The sequence below is a fragment of the Nelumbo lutea genome, chromosome 7, assembly GCF_056320005.1.
Source record: "Nelumbo lutea isolate HS-2025 chromosome 7, American lotus-T2T, whole genome shotgun sequence".
NCBI classification, from domain to species: Eukaryota; Viridiplantae; Streptophyta; class Magnoliopsida; order Proteales; family Nelumbonaceae; genus Nelumbo; species Nelumbo lutea.
The window spans coordinates 55,612,388-55,635,623 of NC_142690.1; the positions used below are offsets into that span (position 1 = coordinate 55,612,388).

A 23,236-nucleotide genomic window follows, 5' to 3' on the forward strand; every position below is an offset into this window, starting at 1 on the left:
CTTATTTATCATACTTTTTATATGATAAATATGACACTATGGGTTGGCCCATTTAATCGATGATTTTAATTACTTACATGCTATCTAAATTGAATGATGATTTCATTTTCATGTCAATTTAAATGCATAGGTTTTGTATTGTTAAAATTATTAATTATTAATTTAATTAGTATAATTTATTAGTGAGAAACCAAAATACCCCAAATAAAAAATATAATCATAGATAACGAATTTAAGTCATTAACATTTTAAATATAGGACTTGGAAAAATCCCTTTTTAATAGCCCTTTTTATTCTAAATTATTATAAAATTAATTGTCTTTTGGTGCTTTGTTAAAATGTATATTTGTCCCCAAGAAATTCAATGATTAAAGGATAATTTATGTCAATGAAAATTCCAGAAAACCAGCCTATGCACTTTCATATCATAACTAGTATAAATATAGATATAGATAGATGCAAATAACTATATTATATATTTATATAAATATATTTTTAAAATATTATTTGTATTCTAAAATTTTAATATAAATATACTTCTATATATTATATTATTATTTGAATATGTGTTAATTACCCTAAAACTCAAAAGATTCAAAATAACCGAATAAGTAGATGGCATTTTTGTAAAAACCCACTCCACCCGCAAGTCGCACTGCCCCCACAATCACATTCCCCAAATTCCCGAAACCTGAAAAATTGAAAACCGAACCCTAGCTCTCTGCCTCTGCTCATATTACCTGCTGCGGTGGCGGTATTACCTCCAGTCTCCCCCCAAATCGGTGACCACGGCGGCACAACACAGTTCCCCATCCCCTCTCTGAGTCCCTGTTCAGCATAGAGCTGCAGCGGCGTCCACGGTCGGAAACCACCAACCAGCACAGCGGGCCAGCGGTGTCTGCCGTCCGCCCCTCCCAGTTTGTCTGTTCAGCAGCGGTGTGATCGGCGTCCGGATACTAGAACTGTAAAGGCCTTCTTGTAAGTTTTAGGATTTTCGTGTTTTACTCCATTGTTGATTGTTTTGCTTTTAGTGTTTTACATGCTTGTAAATGCATTATCAACCAATTTTCGGCATTTCCTCTCACTCCCGTCATGTTTCATGGCCTTAGTCATTCACCCTCAACGTAGGAGCAACCCTTGATATATGTCATTTTCAAATTTCAATATCCTAAGTGCCTTGTGCTGAACTAATTTCATTAACGAACGGACCTCTTAAAAAGGAGTTCACTTGCGAGGAGTTAAATTTTCCAAGCGGCTTTACAGAAATGTCGGGGAACTCTTTCCACCAACTGAGCACTTATTTCAGATTCGGCCGAAATGTCTTGATTTCTCAAAAGCAACTCAATGACATCCGGTCTTCATAGCCATGCCAAGGGCAATTTAATCCAGACTCATTACTTTCTTACAGAAATCCTTGTATTGAAGCCATTAACCATTGCAACTTTGCAAGTATTATTGTTAAAGGGTCTTTTACAGAGTCCAGTAACAGAAGTTACAGAATCGTGCCTACAAAATAAGTCTGGAAGTGCTGTTTTGAATTTCTGAGATCAATGTTGGCTATTCCAATGGAAGAAACTATTTTCTTTTGAGGTTTTATTTCCAACAACGGAGAATCTGTGTGCTTGAAAGTTTAGGAATGTGGACTGTTACATTTCATTAATTCATTTATTTATTAGTCCCAATTTGTTTTCATAATTCTCTCGTTGTAAAAAGTAAACGGCCAAAATCTTTGAGTTGCATTTATTTGTGCACTGGATAGTTTTATTTTCCTATCCATAAGACAGTTTTTTGGCAGGTAAAATAAAGTATTAAGAGTTTAGGACTAAAAGATGAGTTCAGGAGGAGGTGGTGAGAAAGGGTCAACTACCACAAAGACCCCAGCAGATTTTCTCAAATCAATCCGGGGACGACCAGTTGTTGTCAAGCTTAACTCTGGAGTTGACTATAGAGGTTATTTATTTCTTTTTCCTCTTCTTTGAGTATATTCATTACTCTATGTGCTAACTTTCTCATAAAGTTTGGATATTTCTGCATTCAGAATTAATATCTGTTTGTTATCTGTATGATTAGTAACTAATTGAAAATCTCCTGCTTATATCTGTTCTTTCACAAGAAAAAGTGGATTCTTTGGGAACTGTCCCGTTTTTCAAAACATTATTACTACTGTATCTGTATGAGAGATTGCACAAGATAATGTCTGGTTGAGCATAAAGAAACTTCAATTAAAATTGAAGTACAATGTAAAGTAAGAAATGGCAGCATAAAAACTTGGTAAAAAATGCAATTCAAAATCTTGTCTTACATGAAAACATACCCAACAATAATGTGCTTTTTTTGAGGAACAACGAGGTGTTGGGTGTGGGGCTAGAATTGTTGATAGAAAAGAGGAATCTAGCACCTACTCTTTTGATTTTTTTTTGAGATGGAGGAGATGGTAGGAGGAAAAGCTGAGGTGGATGGATGCCAGCAAATTAAAGATGATGAAAGGGAGATAGATTCTTGCTCTTAGGTGGGGAATAGCTATCCATTTTCTCAGTTGGGGGGAGGGGAGGTTGAGGTAATCAGAGGAACAAAATTAGTATTTGGATCCTGTGGAGATGTAGTATAGCAGCACTACTTTGGACTGTTTGGGAGGAAAGAAATGCAAGAATATTTGAAGAAAAAGAAAAAAGTAAGGAAGCATTGGTCGAAAAAATAACTTTGAGGGTGGCACATTGGGCAAAAAGCTTTAAGCTGTTTTCAGATTTTAAAGTCGAAGACTTTTTCAGGGTTTGGGGTGTTATTGCAGCCTCTTCATCTACAAGACAGCAATTTGTTGAGGTATGGTCTCCCCCAATAGAGGGCTGGAAGAAGCTGAACTTTGGCGGGAGTTGTGTGGGTAATCCAAGCCCCTCAGACATTGTGGGAGGGGGGGGGAGGGGCATTAGAGATGAAGATGGAAACATCATTTCTTTGTACTCCAGTCCTGTGGAACAGGGTGATGTGGCAAAGTCAAAGTTTCTAGCGATAGTTGTCAAGGCGACAAGGTGCCCTTGGAGGCTTGCCTCGCCCAGTCGCATAGCAGTTTTGTGCACTGGGTTATAAAATACTTTTATATTTTTAATTTTTTGACATTATAATTATAAAATAAACATGATTAAACTAGAATATTCATTTTATGTGTTTATATACTAATTTCTTTTTATTATTTTCTTATTTTGTTAGGGTTTAATCAATGCAACATTGCTAACTGCTGTATTGAACCCATGGTTCACAGTATCGATACACCTCTGTGTATTGGCAGAGGTGTTTCGGTACTTACAACAATACTTCCCCAATTTTTTTATTTCTTTGGTTTTCAATTTCATTTTTTAAATATATATATTATTTTAAAAAATGGGTCCCCGAAAACACCTGTAAAAGGTATCGGGACCCCAAAGATACAATACAATACACCTGATATGGGGCGTATCATATCGAAATTTTGATCCTTGATTGAACCCTCAAAAATTTCAAAACCTGAACCTATAAGCAAAGGAAGAACATAAAATTTTGTCTAATCAACACATTTTCTTCTTACACCTTTTCTTTTCTTCTTTCCTATAACAAAAGTAGGAGTTCAGCCCCTATATTTTTTGAATTTTCTTTACTTTGGGTCAACTTACTAAAGCTGGTTAATGTAACAAAAAAGGATAAAACCAAATGTAAAATTCCATTGAATGCAAAAAAGATTAAAGGGATCTAATAATGGTCAATTGGTTAATGTAACAAAGGTTCTTTCCTGATTGAAAGAAGGTATTTGTGGAGTGGGTCCTTGTAATAAATTTAAGAGGATGCACAAGAGGAAGAAAGTGAAAGGCAAGGATAGAAATAAAATGGGTGGATGAAGGATCAACTAAATAGAATCAAGTAATTTTGAAGATGGGGGACTCTGATCCTACTATAATTCAACCTAAGGAATCAGATAGAGCATGAAGGGAAAGAGACAGTTCTGGAAGAAGAAAAGTTGTAGGTTCAAGCAAGTGAAGACAAACAGATTCTTGATCAAGTGAGACCAATGGAGAATGAATTTGAATTGGACAAAGTTGTGGATGAGGAAGTTCATGTAAAATTTTGGGTCTATTTTTGGGTGGGGAGGAGTTTGTAAGGAGAACTTAAATGGAATTGGAAGCTAAGGCTTGTGGACTTGGTGATGAAAGTGGGGTGGATAAGAAATAGGTTTGCTTTGATAATTGGGGTGTGGATTTTTGGGTTGGGTGAAGTGGGAATTCAGGAGTTGGGCGAAGCAGGATCTATATTGCTTATAGGGTTGGATTTGGGGGCGGTAATGTAAGTTTCTTGTTGGGTGGGTTGGTGTTGTTTTGTTTTGATTTTTTTTCTTGTTTTTGGGTGATTTCTCATCATGTGGTGTGCGTGGTTGTTACATATATGAGTTTAATGAATTTTCTTTTTATTTAGTTTCAAAAAGCAAAAACATACTTTTACTTCCTCTGCTTTTGCCAGATTGTCAACCAATTCATTAGTTATTCTTCTGACTCAAGCAAGGATCAAAACTTCACAATGTATCGGTGACTCACCAAACTGATATGCTATTATATGGACTGTTCTGGGTTTTGACTTGTTTCAGAGGGTAGACAGGCCTTATACCAACCCCCATGATGAGGTTTGAAAAAAAAACTTAAAAAAATAAAGTGCCTATTGATACAGATTGGTATGTCCCATACGACGTATTGGTCTGTATTGATATTTAGAATTTTGGACTCAAGTGAACAAGATGTTTTCCTTAATTAATAAAATCTATTTTTGTTACTGATAAAAAAGTGAACAAGATGTTGACCAAAGATCTAAGGGATTTTACTTCTCTGATCAAATGATTCATCTGTGATGGACCATCATCTTCTTTTCCTTTCATCCATCTAATAACTATCTAAGAATCACCTTGTCCGTCGAATTTCACATCCAATCTTTGACATTGTATTTCCTGTATTAGTCTTAAGGCTTTTATCAGTCTAGCATTTCTATTCTTATGTCATCATCATTTAAGCATTATCCCAACTAAATGGGTTTCTATTCTTATGTCATCATCTTCATCATCATTTAAGCATTATCCCAACTAAATGGGGTTGGATACATGAATCCTTTTTTCCATTCTGTTCTGTTTAATGCCACATCAATTGTCAAATTAGCACTACTATTTTTATTGAGGTACAAAAGCAGCAGGTTGTGAAAATACATTGACAATTTTGCTGCTTTCATTTGTGAAAACTCCAATCTCTGAATTCCCAGGGTTACCAAGGAAGAAGTGACAGTCCTACTTCAAGGTCTAAGGTTGGATAAGCATTATGTTTGGGGGTCTGGGCACTTAGACAACTTGTGAGGGAAATCAATTGTTTAGCAAGGGAGATTGGGGTTTCCTTCAGATGGATTAGGAGACCAGCGAACATATTAGCTGACACTTTGGAAATACAAGGGGTTTCTATGGAGAATTTGTTCTGGGCTGTGTTGTGACTTGGTTTTTGGGGTTGGAACCTCTTTCTGGGTGGTTAACAGTTGTATTTCTTTATAGTTTCCTTAATGAATGTAACTATTTCCATGGAAAAAGAAAGTGGTTACCAAGGAAGCAGCCATCAAAATTTATTTCTCTTTGAGCTGGAGTTAATCATATCTTTACACAATGCTCTCTCTTCGCGTTCAGGATATAGCTTTCACTCCATGATCTAAATTTACCATCAACAGTAAAACCTGAAAACTTTTTCCTTGAACACATCCATTGAACAACCTTATCCCAGAGGCACTGCTCCTTACCAAGGGATTGCCCAAAGAATTGCACTGCTACTTATTATTAAACGCCCAAGGGAGAGAAGAAATCCCATAGCAAAAGGGAAAGAAAGACAGGATCACAAGAGCATATTATCCCCAGATAATAAACTTTGTTTGATGAACTTACCAACAGAAATCACTTTCTAAATCCACTTTGAGCACATTCTTTTTAAGCCTCAAATCTTCAGAATACTGTTCAGGTCCCTCCAAGGCATCAATCTCAGCAATTTCCTGAATGATCTTTTTCTTCTCCTCTAGCATATTCCTTTCAATTACTCCATTTACAGTTAAAGCTAAACAAAAGAACCCTATATTGTTCTTAGTTGATAGAGGAGTGAAGAAATGTTAAATCTATTTGAAGATGTTGTGAAGCATGATATAACCAAAGTTAATCTCTGTTCATGTTGGATCTTCTCAATACCCTTCTATTATCTCTATTTAGTTTTAGAAGCTTCTTTTTTATAGTTAAGGAGATTCTTTCTGTTGTTTAGGATTCATTTTTTGGGTATTATCTTTGATATAACTAAAAATTCAGTACAAGGAGCTGAGCCAGTAGTTCAATTCAAGTTCCGCAAGGCGTTGTGATTCAAGCTCTGCACTGTAGTTTTTAGCATTCAGCTCTCCATGTTTACCAAACATATTAAGTACATTCAATAACCTATCAACATTCATCATCAGCTAATCAGCAATTCAGATGTCTTTTCTCAGCAGTTATCAAATGGCCCCCTTACATCCAAAAAAAAAGGCCCCCTCACAATTTTTTTCATGTTATTCATGATATGTAGTTTCAAAGTCATTTCTAGTTCATTTTATTAATAATATGGAATGTTTTGATAACCTTTTAGTTTAATTTATTATTTGCATGCAATATCTGAAGCCAACCCAAGCCTGATATGAACCTGATGCCTGTGGAAATGATTTAATTTGAATCTGAATATGGATGGATCAAACTTGGGTCGAGGTATATCCATTTGAATCCGATCCATTTACAAACTTAGCCCTAATCTAGCTTTGCCATCTTGATAACTATGGCCAACCTGTCTCAAGACCTTGGTTAGGGGGGCCTAGAATTTGGTAACAACCTTTTGTTTCGAGGTTTAGGATCTTGTATTGGCATTGTACATTTGTTCATCTATAGTGTTTCCACTGTGTGTGTGAGAGAAGTGGGGAGTGGAAGGCGGAATACAAGACTTATTATGAAGTCAAATTGTTGTGCAGGTATCCTTGCTTGTCTGGATGGATATATGAACATAGCAATGGAGCAAACCGAAGAATATGTCAACGGGCAGCTAAAAAACAAATATGGCGATGCTTTCATTCGAGGAAACAACGGTAATATTACAAGATTCATTTTTCCATACCATCTTTATGTTCCAAATAAAGATGAAAATTAGGATTTCTATCTCTTCCTGTGGATGCAGTTTTGTACATCAGCACATCAAAGAGGACACTAGCAGATGGGGCCTAGGTACCTAGCCTTGAGCTGTTTCTGAAAAAGCAAAAATACGTCTGATATGCAATGACCGTGGAGATATCAACCATAACTCCTACCTTTCAATGAGATACTTCTGATATCAAACATAATGCAGTAGCATCTTGGCAGGATTCTGTATGTCTTAATGGTTGTGAGTTTGTGACTGGAAACCATGTCTAGCCCAAAACAATTGATTACCACAATGCATCCATCTTAATTCTTAAATAGACTTGTTGTTAGAATGCACAGTAGAAAACTCATGTTGCGGTTTGAACTTTGAAGAAATGTACTTGCTTTCGAATTTTCATTTGACATTGTGACCGAAGCATATGACGATGACATGCTTTCAAAAGCTAAGCAAACATATAGTGAGATCACGGTTAGGCTGCAGAAAGATGGGATTGAATCAGATACATATACATAGCATAGTTCGAAATTCTATTCGTCTTTGTCTGGATTTGAATCGATTCTAATCCATGCGGAACTGTGGATCCGACTTTTATTTTATAAGCCTATTAATGAACTAAACTAAAATGATTAAAATGTTTATATTATTAATAAAAGAGTGTCATTAGAGAAAAAAACTTCATTTTTTTTATTAAGAATGAAATAATCATCCCTGTAGTAATTTTTATTGGGTGGCATTGTGTTTAGGGCCTTTAGGCAGTCTTGTTACTTGGTTGTTATCCCTCACACGAGTCACCAATGAGCTCTACAAGATCTGGACATCAAAACCTATTTGCCTTAGTCTTGTCTTGTGTGCCCGCTAAGCATAGCTTGTTCTGGGCTTGGACCATGATTTCTGGTCCCGTCCGTTAATTTCTAGGAATGGCAATGGATAGGGTATCTGTGAAAATTAAACGTTTTTTTCAAGTTCAATATTAAATATACAAAAAAAGCTCTCCAAAGTTTATTATCAACCAACGATATTCAACAACAACCAACGTTACATAGAATGGGTTCCATATAAAAGAACAAAACAAAATAGTATAAGTCAAAAAATAAATAAAACTAAGTGACATAAGAGATAGGAGCACTTGCTGCCTCTGTCGGAACATCATCCTCAACTGAAGAGATGTACATTGAATCAGATAAGTAGAGCCAACATATATAGATATTTTATAATAAGATTATCATTTCAATTGTCAAAATGAGTTTGAGTTTGAATTTTGACAAATAGATACCATTTGCAATCTTAATTACAACAATAAAATTTTAAAAAGAACTATAAATATTTAAAAATCATTAACAAGTATGTCACCTAAAAATAATGCTTGGAATGGACTTGAATTTACCCAGACTAATTCAGTCTCAATCTAAATTCAGACAAATAGATAACATTTGCAATCCAAAATCCTAATAACATTAATTTAAAGTCTAGTTGAATTTAGAAATAATTATATCGATAAAATTTTAAAATTAATTGATAAAAAAATTAAAATTCATAGACAAATATTTCACCTAGGAATATTGTTTGGATTGGACTTAAACTTGCCCAAACCAATTGATTCTTAATTTGAATTTAGACAAATAGATATAATTTGTATTTTCAAATCTTAAATCCTAATTATATTAATTTAATATCCATTTAAATTTAATTATAATTATGTTAATAAAATTTTAAAATTAACTAATAAAAATTTAAATTTCATAAACAAGCAACTCACCTAAAAGTATTGCTTGGGGATTGGACTTGAACCTAACCAAATTCCCCAAACTTGCAAATTAACCAATTAGGAATGTCATAGGTCATAGGACTCCTTTGTCTTGGATTCTAATTAATTTCTATTAATATATATTATATATTAAAAATTATTTTATACTATATATTATCTTACATTATATTATACCATCCTATTAGGGTTGGAACGAGTCGGATACCTAGAAATTCCTATGAAATCACCATCCATAGTTACTTCTATATGATGTTGAGAGCTTATTTTTGCCTTTGATGGGAAATGGATTGGATTATTTTGTGTAAGGTGATGGATTTAGGATTAGATTATTTTGTTTAAGGCAATGGATTTGCGAGAAAATTTGCTCTGGAGAGGATATCTAAATGGCCCAAAAATCCAATGTGCAAGTTTGGACCAATGAAGGTTCCTACTCAGCCCAAGACTCATATGTTGCGAAACTCTTAAGAAGAAACTCTTTTTCACTAGAACGAATACTCCAAGACCACTCCCATAATCGGTAAAGTGACATAAAATACCTTATCAAGTGCTAATAAAAAGTTGCTAAAACTTTCCTTAAGTTTCTCACCATTGTTGAAACCTCACTTGAAGTTTGGTAATTGCAATCAACTCCCCTGAACTTTGTGACACAGTTGCAAGTTGATCCCCTTTGTTAAAAATCCTTTAATAAGAGGCACATAAATGTCCAAAATACCTATATAGTTATTATTGAGGTTGGCTTCTACGATAAAAACAATACAAACTTTATGAATAACAAGAGAGAGAGAGAGAGAGAGAGAGAGAGAGAGAGAGAGAGAGAGAGAGAGAGAGAGAGAGAGAGAGAGAGAGAGAGAGAGAGAGATTTTAAAGTTGCAGTTTTATCTTTGAGCAATTGATATGAAGGGAAATTTTGAAAAATAATTCAATTTCTTGAAAGAGATAGGAAGAGTTTGGGGTATCGATTGATATGAAGAGAAAATATGAAATTAAACATTTTGGTCAAAAGTAACTGCATGGGCATTTTGGACACTTTCGTGCCTATTATTAGAGGATTCTATCAGAAGGGGTCTACTTGCAACCATATCAAAAAAGTTAGAGGAGGTGATTGTAATCATCAAACTTCAATAGAGGTTTCAGCAATGGTGAAAAACTTAAGGAAAGGCTTTAGTAATTTACTAAAAAGGTGAATTACAATGACCACCCTTGTACTATGGGGTGAGTGACAATGACTCTTTTTTGATAAAACCAGGTGGTGCTACACAAGCCGGGGTGTAGCATAATCCCACAAGTCACTCTAGCAGATAAAGTCTAGTTCCCAAGGGAGATTACATAGATTTAAAGAGATACAACCATTAAGAACCAAATAAGCTTCATTAGCAAGCCAATATGCTGCCTAATTAGCTTCTTCGTAGATGTGTCTATACCACACACCATGCATAAGCGGGTCCTTGATCCGCAAGCAATCCTACACAATATTCCCAAGATTCCAAGGAAGGGTGACTTGACCATTAAGAATAGAAATGACGAGCTTTGAGTCCCCTTCAATAATAATTGCTTGATTTCTAAAGTTTGCAGCCAGATTATGTACCTCCCACACAGCCCATGCTTCCACAGTATTGATGGTAGAGATGCCAAGATTGTAACCTTTGAAGTCTACTATTTTGCCAATGTGATTCCTAGCAACTACAGCCACCAAAACGTCCCATTGTTCAAGCGAGATGCATCAAAATTTATTCTGATCAATCCAAGTTTAGGGGGAAGCCATGTAATACCTGTCCACTTTTTCCTCCCTCTTGAAATTCCTAGGTCCTACAAAATATAAAAAAAACTCAACCAAATTCTTTGAAGCTTTTTCCACAATGATTTGAGGAGGGGTTGAGTTATTGGAAAAAAGTTTTTTAATTTCTGTTTTTTCTAAATTTGCCAGAGGATATTAACACACTTTTCCATCGTATTGCTTTTCTTTTTCAAATCTATCTCATATAAATTTGACCCCCAAACCTGTTTAGCCACCTCACACCCCTTAAAGACATGGTCTAAATCTTCCTCCTCGTAGAAACTGCAACCTCCTATATTTAAACCTCTAGCCCTTAAGGGAGTTTGTTTTTTTAGCAGTAAGAAAAGAAAGGCTGAGCTTCGGATTACATTTTAGGTTCCATACGAAAGCTCTCCAATTGACATTATTTTCTCTATTGGAAGACAAACTGCATTTCAATTTACAAGCTGACTTCAATGAAAAATTCACCACTTGGATTCAATCTCCATATCATCTTGCCTTCAACTTCTCTCGATGGAATGAAAATATATTTTATCTTGTTCCATATGATTTGAGGGACAAGTCCTTGGATTTTATCCTCCCTCCAGACTCTCCTTTCTTGGTTAATACAATCGCTAACACACTAATTATCCAGTTCACCTTGGCCTATATTTAAACTTTCAGCAATAGATGAATTATCCATCCATCTATTATTCCAAAAGTTTATGGATTTATCATACCCAACTTCCCATCGAAGTCTTCTTTTTAAGAGATCTCTAGCATGGAGGATACCCCTCCAGGCCCAAGAAATCTTCTTATTACTTTTTGCACTCCATAAATTCTCCTTTCTCAGATTCTTTCCCCCAACAACTCTAGCCATAGATTACTATTCTCATTAAGGACTTTCCATCCCAGCTTAGTTAGGTTGACTTCATTAACCCAATGTAGATTCAAAAGATCAAGCCCTCCCCAACTTTTTGGAGAGCACACTTTATTCCAACTAAGCAAATGCACATGCTTCTTCTCACTTGAATTGGTCCACATGAATCTCTTATGGGTTTTGTCAATGTCATTAATAATACCTTGGGGCAGTCTAAATCATTAAATATTGGGGCATTATGCTGGTGGTAGAACATAGAAGGGTAAGTCACCCTAATAAAGATAATGAATTCTTTTTTCACCCAACTAGCTTTTTTTGTTGACCTTCTCTTTTACATATTGAAAGGTGTTTCTTACAACCCTAGAATTAATTAGAGGATCCCTCAAGTAAAAATTTGTATTTGGTTGGAATGGGATATTAACGATCCGAGCCAAAATTTTTTGCAACCTATTTGGAATATTTTTGGAGTTGTCTAGAAGCTTTTGCAAAATTCTCTAAAATTTCTTTAATTTTCACACAAGTTGGAATTGTAGTGTTAGAAAAAATCAGGCAGTCATATGCAAACTAGAGAATTGGGATTTTTGAACTATCTTTAGTTGCATTACTTCCAATAGGATTACCAAGAATCAAAGATTCCTTCTCACGTTTTCTAGTAAGGGCTTCCACACATAGAACAAATATGAAAGGGAAGAGAGGGTCTCCCTATCTGATCCCCCTAGAGGGAGAATTTTCTTGAGGGGGAGTCATTAATCGCAACTTGAAAGGACACTATCTTGATACACTTCATGACCCACCCTACCCATCTTTCTTGGAGAGTTCATATTTTTTGAGCACTTTTTCAATGAATTCCCATTCCAATCTATCATAGGGTTTTTCCATGTCAATTTTGTAAGCCATGATGCATTTTTTTCCCTCTTCTTTTTCATCAAAATGAATCATTTCATGGGATATCAAAATATTGTCATTAATTTATCTATTTAGAACAAAAGCATTTTGGTAAGGAGATATTATATTTTCCAGGAAGGGTTTGGTTCTGTTAATAAGAATTTTTGTGATCACTTTATCAATAACATTAAACAAGCTAATAGGCATGTAATTATTAATAGTCTTAGGATTTTCAACTTTTGCAATGAGAGTAATGAAAGTTTTGTTTAAGATTGGGCACGGTCTCCCTAAGGCTATGTTTGGTTTGAATGAAAAGGTAGGGAAAGGAAGGGAAAGGTAGGGAAACCCATACAAGGTTTGTGAAGGTTTCCCTACCTTTCCTTTCCTTCAAACCAAACATAACCTAAATGAAAGAAAGCTCTGTTTGTCCCACAAACAAAATATTTTATTGTGTTATAGAATTTTTTAAAGAACATAGCATTTAAACCATCTGGCCTTGGGGATTTGAGATCTCTTTGATTGAAGGGCCTTGTATATCTCTTTTCCAGTGACCTCCTTTATGATAGAGTTATTCTACTTGGCTTTAATTTGCGACTAAGGCCCCCTTGAACTTTAGCCATTAGACAATTAGTGTTCTACCAATTAACTTCAAAAAATATTCTCATCCAGTTGTTTGAAGTTTTTGTCCAATCTATCCTTTCTAATTTATTTTACCCTTTAATTTATGAATTCATCCTACTTTTTTTTTACACTTTGTATTGTTCATTGTCTTTTCCATTGAAATTAGATGAAATGGCCACAAGGCATTAAGTAGAAACACACTTGAGGTGGGAAACATGGACGAGGAGGTGAGTGTCAGATTAGAGGGGTTTATGTAGCCAAGGTATCAAGCCTCTATAAGTTCAAAATCCATGCCCAACAGGTGAATGTCCCTTTTTAGAAAATTCACTAGAGATTTTTTTTTTTTTCCTTTTCCAAAAGGTAAATGTCCAATTTTAATCAATTGGAGACTTCTTCCTTTTTCGACAATGATCACCAGTGAGATGACAAGTATTTAACGATGAGAAGCAATGGAGGTATTTTGATAATTTAATGCCTTCTTTCATCTAACTTAACAGCCGATCGACAAGAAGTATTTGTTGCAATGTAATTTGTCACAAATTAAAACATTCATTATCAAGTCAAAATAAATTAGTTAAATCTTTCTTGAGCTTTTCAACAAATATTAAAACCCTTCCCTTTATTTTTAGGCTAATCCTCAAGCATTACTTGTCAAAGGGTTCTCGGTTAATTTTTATTGAATGGGGAAAACATTGAGAAGGCCTTCATGCGTGTTCAGTTTTGGATGTTTGAATACCAAAATGCCCCTCAATACAAAGAGAGAGATCAAGATTTTTGTTAGCCTCTCAAACTTGTGTATAGGAAATTCTATTAATTTTGATAAAAAGAATGCCTCTGAATTTGGTTTGGAGGGGATGATTTAGATTGGATTTGTATTTGTCAATAGAATCAAATATGATTAATTGGATTCTTATGTAATGGATTCAGATTGGCTGTGATGAGGGGCATTTTGGTTACCCACGCACAATTACCGAGACATGGACACTAATGACAGCACAACATCCACATCAACAAGGCAGCTCGACAGTTCAACACATGGCAACCAACCTCAGGTGTGTGGCTGAGTTGGGGCAAGCTCGGGCCGCCGTCGACACAAGCTTGCCTAAACTGTTCCACGTGCCACACCCTCTCGGGAACCATTACCACGATCATAGGAATAACTCGCTGAACCATTCGCCACGACCCGTGGGTGACCTATAACCGCCACACGAATCTAGCAATTGACACTCCAATGCGCCTTAAACTACGGAAACAGCTCCACAGAAGACTCAGAGACGTTGCCTGATGGCAATGGAACCTTAGATAGCTATAAAAAGAGACTCAAAATCCACCCTAAAAGGTATGCACACTAAAGCTCTTAAGCTTTCTCATACATCCTTACAGAAACCACCGCTCTGACTTAAGCATCAGAGTGTTCTCTTGGGTAAAACCTACCCAAGTACTCTAATTCTCTTTCTTGATAGCTCTTTCCAGCTCGGACATACAAGTTTCAGCTCGGCACTACCAAATTAGATCCTAGTTCGGGCCTAGTCATTGAACACGAGAGAGTGAGCAGATTGCGCATCACCATTTGGCACCGCCTATGGGAAACACAACGAAAAACTTGTGTTTTTTTCTTTCATTTTTTCCCAAAATTTTCTCAATGGGGCATAGACTTGCCACCCCCAAGATAACGGACATGCCGAAGTCACCAACAAATCTATCCTACGTGGCCTCAAAGCTAAACTCTCTCGAGCTAAGGGATTGTGGGTGGATGAGCTACCCAACGTGCTATGGTCATATAGAACCACCATCAAAATAGCAACAGGTGAAACGCCCTTCAACCTAACCTATGGGACCGAGACCGTAATACCAACCGAAATGGAAATCCCGACATTGCGGTCTGAAGCATACGCTGAAGACTTAAATGAGGAAGACTTGCGAGCCAATCTTGACTTAGTAGAAGAAGCCAGGGACCTCGCCTATATTCGGACTGCAACATACCAACGGCACGTAGCTCGGCACTACAACGCCCGAGTCAGGAAACACAACTTTAGAGTTGGCGACCTGGTGTTTAGAAAAGTTATGGTACCCGAGCCCAGTGTGGGGAAGCTTGGCCCGAATTGGGAAGGCCCTTACAAAGTTTTTAAGACTACAGGTGGGAACATGTACGAGCTCGAAACACTTGATAGGAAGGCAGTACCCCGGGCCTAGAATGTGGACAACTTGCATAGATACTATTTCTGGTAAAAAGTGTTTTGAGCTACGAGCTCGCCAACATCAACTAACAGCTCAGGTCAGCATTATGAAAACGGTTCAATAGTGTTAATGCACTTCACAACAGAAGTGAAAGGAACAACATTAGTGGGACAAACAAGGGGTACTATAAGGAATGACTATTTTTATTAGCAAAAGGGCCATACGACCTTATAAAAAGCAGACCAAGCGGCCACTAAAAAAACAAAAGATTCAATAGGTTCGGATAATATAGGGCACACAAGCCCTGGAAATCTTACAGGAGCACAAAGCCCTTGGAACAACAAAGGGAGTCACCACCATCTCCACCAAATCGCCGGTCGAGCTGTAGGCCGAGCTACTCATCGCCACCAGCATCATCCTGAGCCTCCTCGTCATCTTCTCCCTCGACCTCCTCTTCGCCATCTTCCTTCTCCTCCTCATCCTCTGGGGTCAAAAGCTCCTCATCTACTTGTGTGATGAGCTCGCGCGGGATCTTGCATGTCTTGATAGAGATGACATCGAGATCAGGGTACAGGGATTTCAAATAACGATGACATAGCTTGAATTCCCTTTTCATCGAAGGGATATCGTCCATTGCCCTCTGCTTCCTGTATGTAGGGGACTGCAAGTAAGAAGCAAGAACCTCCTCCCTAGCTCGCTCAGCTCCCCAGACACACCGTCTGGGCACACCTCGACTGTGACTCCCTTAACTCGTGTTGGGACTGGGTCAGCTCGCGCTGCAAACTCAGGTTTGCATTGTATAAGCACTGGCATTCCAGACGTTCCCCCTTTGAATTGATCTTGAGTTTCTACACCTTGGCATTGAGTAGACCAATATTAGCTTGCATGCTAGCCTTTCCTTCTACATAGAGCGAGCTCAACAGAACTTGGCCATAAGTGTTTGCTTGCGAAAATCAGAAACAGAGTAAGGTGCCCTGGTAAAAAGAAATCAAGAAGTTTTCGGAAAAAAAAAGAAAGAGACCTAGATGATACACTAGGCCAATCGGGCCCCAGTCTTGACAAGGTCCAGCTTGTTGTACTGCCACATGTCCTTAGGTAGAAGTATGCCCCTGCCCAACTGAAAAGCTACATGAACATCACTCGACTGGTCGATCATGGACAGATCAGGGATGCTGGGGATAAAGGGAGAGATATCGGACACGTAGGGGCCAACCTCTCACTCCTCCTAGGCGACCTACGGCTTTGGCAATTGCTACTCAGTGCACATCGGATCCCCCTCCCCCTCCAGGTCGATAACTGGAGGGGCCCTAGACGAAGAAACCTTCCCCCTGGATGACCTATGCTTAGCTCAGCGCTTCTTGCGAGAAGACCTCAGCTTCTCCTCAGCCAACATCATGAAAGACAAGCTCGCCATACCTAGAGGTGTAAAGTGGGCCGTGCTGGGCTAGCAAGGCATGACCCGCAGGTGGCCTGGGCAAAGTGCGGGCCGTGCTGCCCTCCTTAGTGAAAATTTTGGGGGTTGGCCCGACATGACCCACGACCTAGGCTCGCATAGGCCCGTGTCGTGCTACGGGCCGGGTTGGCCCATGGGCCAAGCCTTGGCCCAAGTCGGGCCATGGACCGGGCCAAAGCTATTTTTGCCTATTTATTTAAAAATTGAAAAAAAAATTAAAATTTTAATTTTATATGAATTTTGATGTATACAATTGCTTATATATACAATAATTAAATAAATTAGTATAATAAAATAAAAAATTATTTTATTAATATATTATATACTATATATTGCTATATAATTATAGTTTATATAATATATTATATATAAATATATAAAATATATAAATATGCATATATAAAATATATATAAATGGTATATATAGGCCGTGCCGGCACACGAGCCGCAGGCAGCATGACCCGCTTGGTCGTGCCGTGCCATGCCGGCCCGTGGACTTCAAACCCCAGGTCCAGCAAGACACGGACCGTCATGCCGGGCCTGGTACTGCTTGTGGGTTGTCGTGCCATGCCGCGGGCAGCTCGACCCAATGTACACCTCTTGCCATACCTGCAAACAAAGACATAGCATTAGTAGAAAAAGGGAGTAAGTAAATGTGTGACTTGACGAAAACATGCTACATGTGACCTGACAATCGACCCACCTATATGGCTTAGTCCTACTTGCACAAGCATCGGCTCGGCCAGAAACTCTCCAATCTTAACATGTTCTGGGGCAAGTTGCTGGACAACAACCTAGCTTAGCATCCTTGCACTCAGCGACTTTCTGGGGGCTACTGTACCAGGCAGTGTTGACATCCCAGCCGCCCTCCTTCTCAAGGAAAAAGAACCTCTGCTTCTAGCCCCTAACCTTGTTGGGAAAGCTAAAAATCTTCCTCCCACTACGGAAAGGAAGGTAGAAACAAAAGGGGCCAGATATTCTCTTCATTTGCACCAAAGCTAAGAAGGTCTCAGGGCTCAAAGGGAAGCCCCAATGGTGGCATGAGCTGATCAATCCAACCAGTGTCCTAACCCCGTTTGGGGCGAGTTGACCCAATGACACCCTGTAGTGCCACAATACAACAATGATGAATGGATGAAGGGGGAACCGGAGGCCGGCCGCCAGCGACTCCTCATAAACACACAACCCCTCCCTGCTGTGGTCCCAAGGATAGTGATTGGCAGTCGGTTCAATCCAATGATACTCATTGGGAACCCCATATCTCTGACATAGTTCCACTATCTCCTCCCCAGATAGCTGGGTCAGCTCAAATGCATATATCACGACCTCTACTTCCTCCCTCTTGCCCACTAAGGCCCCACCATAGAAGGACTCATACGAACCCTTGCCAGAGGAGCTAGACTCCTCGTCTGACCTACCCAGAAACAAAGCTCGCCTCAACTGCTTAGCACTAGAAACCAACTTGCAGAATACCCTCTTCCTCCAAAAAAATCCAAAAATAGTGAATATGTGGGGACCTCATTAGAGACCCCCATATTTGTAGCTCGCGGGAAGCATAACTGATGGTCCAGATGGAAACTACAGTTGGCAGAGGCACATAGTCAAGGATCCAACGGTACAGGTGCAGGACAGCGTGGCAACAGTTTAGAAACAAGTGCGCCAATTCAAAAATTCAAAACCCAGCGTGCACTTAGTTTGAATTTAAGCGCACATTTAAATTCAAACTGCCCGTCATGAACGTTGCGTGCATGAAGCTACCTACTTCAAAAGGTTCCAAAAAAAGCGGCTCAGACCAAGCCCAAATCGGGTGGGCTGAACTGCCACCAAAGGTGAACTAAACCACCAACAAAGACGAGTAGACCCAAAACGCCCTAGAAGTTCCTACTATCTTCGCCCGCTAAGCAGTGGCTCGAGAGTGGGGGGCAATTGATGAGAGGCATTTTGGTCACCCCCACACAATTAATGACATGTGGACACTGATGATAGCACAATGTCCATGTCAGCAAGGCAACTCGACTGTTCAACACATGGCAACCAACCTCAAGTGTGTAGCCGAGCTGGGGCGAGCTCGGGCCGCCATTGACACAAGCTCGCCTAAACCGTTCCGCACACCACGTCCTCTCGGGAACCGTTCGCCACAAGACCTGCAGGCGACTTGTAACCGCTGATGGCAACTGAACCTCAGATAGCTATAAAAAGACTCCAAATCCACCCTAAAAGGTATGCGCACTAAAGCTCTTAAGCTCTCTCATACCTCCTTACAGAAACCACTGTTCTGACTTAAGCATCGGAGTGTTCTCCTAGGTAAAACCTACCCAGGCTCTAACTTCTCTTTCTTGACGGCTCTTTCCAACTCGAACATACAGGTTTCAGCTCGACAACATAGTTTGGACTGCTAGATCAGATCCTAGTTTAGGCCTAGTCACTGAACACAAGGGAGCGAACAAATCGCACATCACCAGGTTGGATCCAGATCATTATCATTCAATCTGTCTTGGATCAAATTGGATTGAACTAGAACCTGGTATAATCCAAATTTTATGATGTCCAAGTTGCTTGTTTTTCATTTAATCTTAACCATATTTTGTTTCTTCGTATTGCTTTTTGTTTGCGTCTTTTTCAATTTTAACTTTTGGGGTCTGGACAATTTTTTTCTTAGTTAGTGAAGATGTTAAACTGATCATATTTAGATGGCCACGAAAGTTCCCCTCTGCCCCCTTCACATCTCCCACAGTAACACCGGACACAATGGGCCAAATCGGGCTATGCCAGGTTTCACATCTCCCTTAGGGTTGTTAATGGAGTACTCTGAAAGTCTAATACCTTATTCCACTTTAAATTCGACTATTTTGGATTGAGATGTTAGAACTTTGTTTCATTAATAATTAGATTCGATGTGGATTTAACTAGGGGTGAGCAAGAAAAATCGAAAAATCGAATCAAACTGAAAAACCAATTCAAATCAAACCGAAAAATCTGTTTAACCGAATCGACCGATATACATATATTTTGTATATTTTATGTACATTTATGTATATTGTATATATTTTTATATATTATAAATTAATAAATATGCATTATATATAAATATATAATATATTATTTATTATTTAAAATAAAATATTATATATATATTTTTAGTTTTTTATTATATATTTTTATAATGTATATTATAAATATAACAACCAAAAAATTGATAAACCAAACCGGTCAACCGGTTAACCGATCATCTTTAGTTTGGTTTTGATTACCAATTTTCCAGAAACTGATAATACCGGTTCGGTTTCAAAAATAGGCCCGCACCTCTAGATTGATCCCATTCAAATTCGAATCCAATAAAAAGTTATTATATATATACATATATAACTTAAAAAACAATTAGTTATTTAAACTTTTTGAAGTTTTGATCATTTTTAATATAACAAGATGGTTGTGAATTAAATCTGATTCTAATCCAAAATTCAACATTCCGATCCAGTTATCATGCATGGGTGTGATGATAAATACATCAATGAATAATCACTCTGAAATTTGAAGTCTATATTCTTTGTTTGGTTGGAGTTGGACTGGTGAAAGAATTCATTGGTTGGATGGTTAGAGGCCAGGAAGGCTCAGTGAGATAAAACGCGTAATGACAGCAAAGCTTTTATTAATTTATAGAGTGTTTGATGGTTAGAGGCGTCAAGTAAAGCTGGCTTAGATTCTACAACTTTTCAGTTTGGATTTGAGGCGATCTATTTCCAGTTCTCCTAAAAAGTAGCTCTATACTTTCTACATTAACAATTGCTAAGAAATCCACCATAGCAAGTTATTATTAACCATGGAAATTAAGGAAAGATTAATACTAATTCATCAGCTGCTATTGGAAAGACGTGTAGTAGAACTAGAAATCTTTGTTCACAAACTTGGGAGCTGAAACTCTTTATGAACGTAACCAGTTAACCACCCATCTAACTTTGGAATGAGAAGAGATTTCATACCTGCAGAGAATAATATCAACTCCTATCTTTGGCAAGCAAATATTGGTATCTCCCTTCAAATTATACATTTCCAAATTTGAGCTCCAGAAGGGTTTCTGAATTTAGAGTAGCACCTTCAAACAAGTCTCCTATAATTAAGAAGATTAACACCACGTTATTGCCACCATGAGGGATCACAAGGAGCTAGGCTTCACCATGGTTTTCATCTCTGTGCAAAGAAGACTATAAATAAAGAGAAGATCAAAACCAATCATTGGTGCTCTGAACTTCCCGACGATATTATCGAACTGATCCTGAGGCGGTTAGATGTCCTCGACTACATCCGGTTCTATTCTGTGTGCAAGCTGTGGAGATCAGTTGCAGTTGGCATGGACTTGGGCTACTCTTTGTGTTGAAGAGGACTCCCATGGCTCATGTTCACTTGTGACGCAAAAACTCAGACTTACGGCTTCTTCAGTCTCTCTGAGAGCAGGAAATACTATATTCCACTGCCCACCGCCGACGGCCTAGCGCACTGCTGTGGTTCATCTCAAGGCTGGTTGTTGATGTGCAACAGTTCCAGCGGTGGGTGTTTTCTCTTGAATCCCTTCTCAGGAGCTGAAATCAAACTTCCCAGACTCTCACCACCCTTGGCCTACAAGGTATTACTGTCCAACCTTAAATGGACGCTTCTCCATCAGCCAGAATCTAGTTACAGTGATGCCATATATCACAAGGGAAAGCTTTATGCAGTAAACAGAAAAGATGAGCTTTGGGTGTTCCAGTTGCAGGGTCCACGTAGTCCTAGTGCCAGAAAACTGAAGATTCCTCCGGTGGATCTGGATCCTCGGCCACTTGGTCGATCTGACACCGAGATAATGACTAGGTACTTGGTGGAACCCAAGGAAAAATTGTTACTGGTTTATGGTTTCTTTCACTTAATTCGGACGCATGGCTATGATTCCACGCAAACCCATCGTCCTTGTTACTGTGACTGTGGCTGTGACTCCCCACACATCTTCATCTTCCAACCTCAACTCTGCGTCAAGTTCAAAATATATGTGCTGGATGAGAATAATATTAGTTCAGGATCAGGAGAGGGTGGTTATCAGTGGAACGTACAAGAAAGTTTGGGGAATCAAGCGTTGTTCCTGGGAAGAAATACCTCCAAATCTCTGTCTGCTACTGAGTTCTTGGGATTGAAAGAGAATTGCATTTACTTCACTCTTAATTTCTACAAGAAGTCATTTGATGAGTTCCATTACTCGGGCATCTATCACGTTGAGAATGGGATGGTTGAGAGTTGCTTTCCCTTTGATCCTGACACAGATATGGGTCCACCCATTTGGATTACACCTTCAAATTCAATCTGAACTGAAGTGATGAAGTGATGGATTCTTCAGTTTCGGTTCCTTTCTAATTTATTATTATTGATCACTTGAGCAATAAAAGATAAGAAGCTGTTTTTTGGTCTTATTTTCTGAGCTGTAGTCTGTAGAACTTGCTTTCTTTCTTTCTTTTTTCTTTTTTTTTTTTTTTTTCAGCATTTTCATTAATGCATACTGAAAACGGGTATATAATGGTGTGATTGTCTGAAAATGTAGAGCGTTCATGAAACATGTCAAATTAAACATTCTGGTTTTCTGTTTTCATTTATCTCCTACCAATTGGAAATGAAAGGGATCATCTTAAAACAGGCCAGGCCGAGGCGTTTTTGAGTTCAGAATGAACATATGAAACAGCCACTGATTTTAAAATCTCAATCAGAAGCACCTGTTGGAGACACGTGGGGAAGTGGCAAAAAACTGGCTTTTTGGCATAAATAAAGGTCCAGGGTCTCCATCCATTGGGTGTAATTTTAAAAAGGGTCTGAACTTTCAAGAATGAACTTTAAAAAATATACCCTTGAAGTCCAACTCTGTTAAAACTGACGGCAAAGATCATAAAAATGACTATATGTTCTTTCGGTAGTGTAAAAATGCCTATGTTTAGATTCTCTTTTGCTGATTATGTTTTCTGAGCTCAATTGTAATTTTTTTCTGTTTTTTGGCTTTAGTGGCATTCATGGTTTTCAAAGTAAGACTGGATCGGAGAATTGGACCGAAAAACTGGAAACGGATCAAGTGATCAATTATGTTTTACCCCAAAACCATTATTTTATCAAAAACCATTGATTTAATCAATAAATCACTGACTCAGACAGTCAAACCATTCAACTGTTTTAACTTTTTTTTTAATTGTTTTAATCTTTTGTCAAAACGGGCGTCTGTTCAGTTTTGTGGACAAATAGATTAGTTTTAGTGAAGTCCCTGCCATTATCAGTTGTTTTTTCCTTTTATTTAATTGTTATTATTTTGGGCCTATTGTTATTTCTGTTTATTGGTTTTCTGGGCCTCACTGGGCCTATTGTTATTTCTGTCATTATTGACTAAGGAGTGAGTTGGGCGGTAGGGGCATAGGTGTCTTTATGTTCTATTCTGCGCCCCTTTCTTCTTCTCTTCTCCTTTCTTCTTCCTTTTCTGTTATTTCTTTGTTTTACTGCTGAAGTTTCAACACAT

General features: G+C 38.1%; 2 protein-coding genes across 3 annotated transcripts; both read left to right on the top strand.

Annotated features, from left to right (window-relative positions):
- Positions 1–636: 636 nt before the first annotated feature.
- LOC148846479 (sm-like protein LSM36B) lies at positions 637–7,585 on the top strand. Of its 2 annotated transcripts, none has more exons than XM_088953980.1 (4): positions 637–978; positions 1,796–1,950; positions 7,018–7,131; positions 7,221–7,585. In XM_088953980.1, the coding sequence occupies exons 2-4, from the start codon at positions 1,830–1,832 to the stop codon at positions 7,265–7,267; spliced, it is 282 nt and encodes a 93-aa protein (XP_088810106.1). In that variant the 5' UTR covers positions 637–978; positions 1,796–1,829; the 3' UTR covers positions 7,268–7,585. The 2 variants fall into 2 exon arrangements, with proteins under 2 accessions (XP_088810106.1, XP_088810107.1); XM_088953981.1 differs by having other exon boundaries at positions 725–978; positions 1,785–1,950.
- Positions 7,586–20,864: 13,279 nt separating this feature from the next.
- LOC148846480 (uncharacterized) lies at positions 20,865–22,330 on the top strand. Its single transcript, XM_088955487.1, has one exon. It carries the CDS (start codon positions 21,113–21,115, stop codon positions 22,049–22,051), a length of 939 nt encoding a protein of 312 aa, XP_088811613.1. The 5' UTR covers positions 20,865–21,112; the 3' UTR covers positions 22,052–22,330.
- Positions 22,331–23,236: the final 906 nt, after the last annotated feature.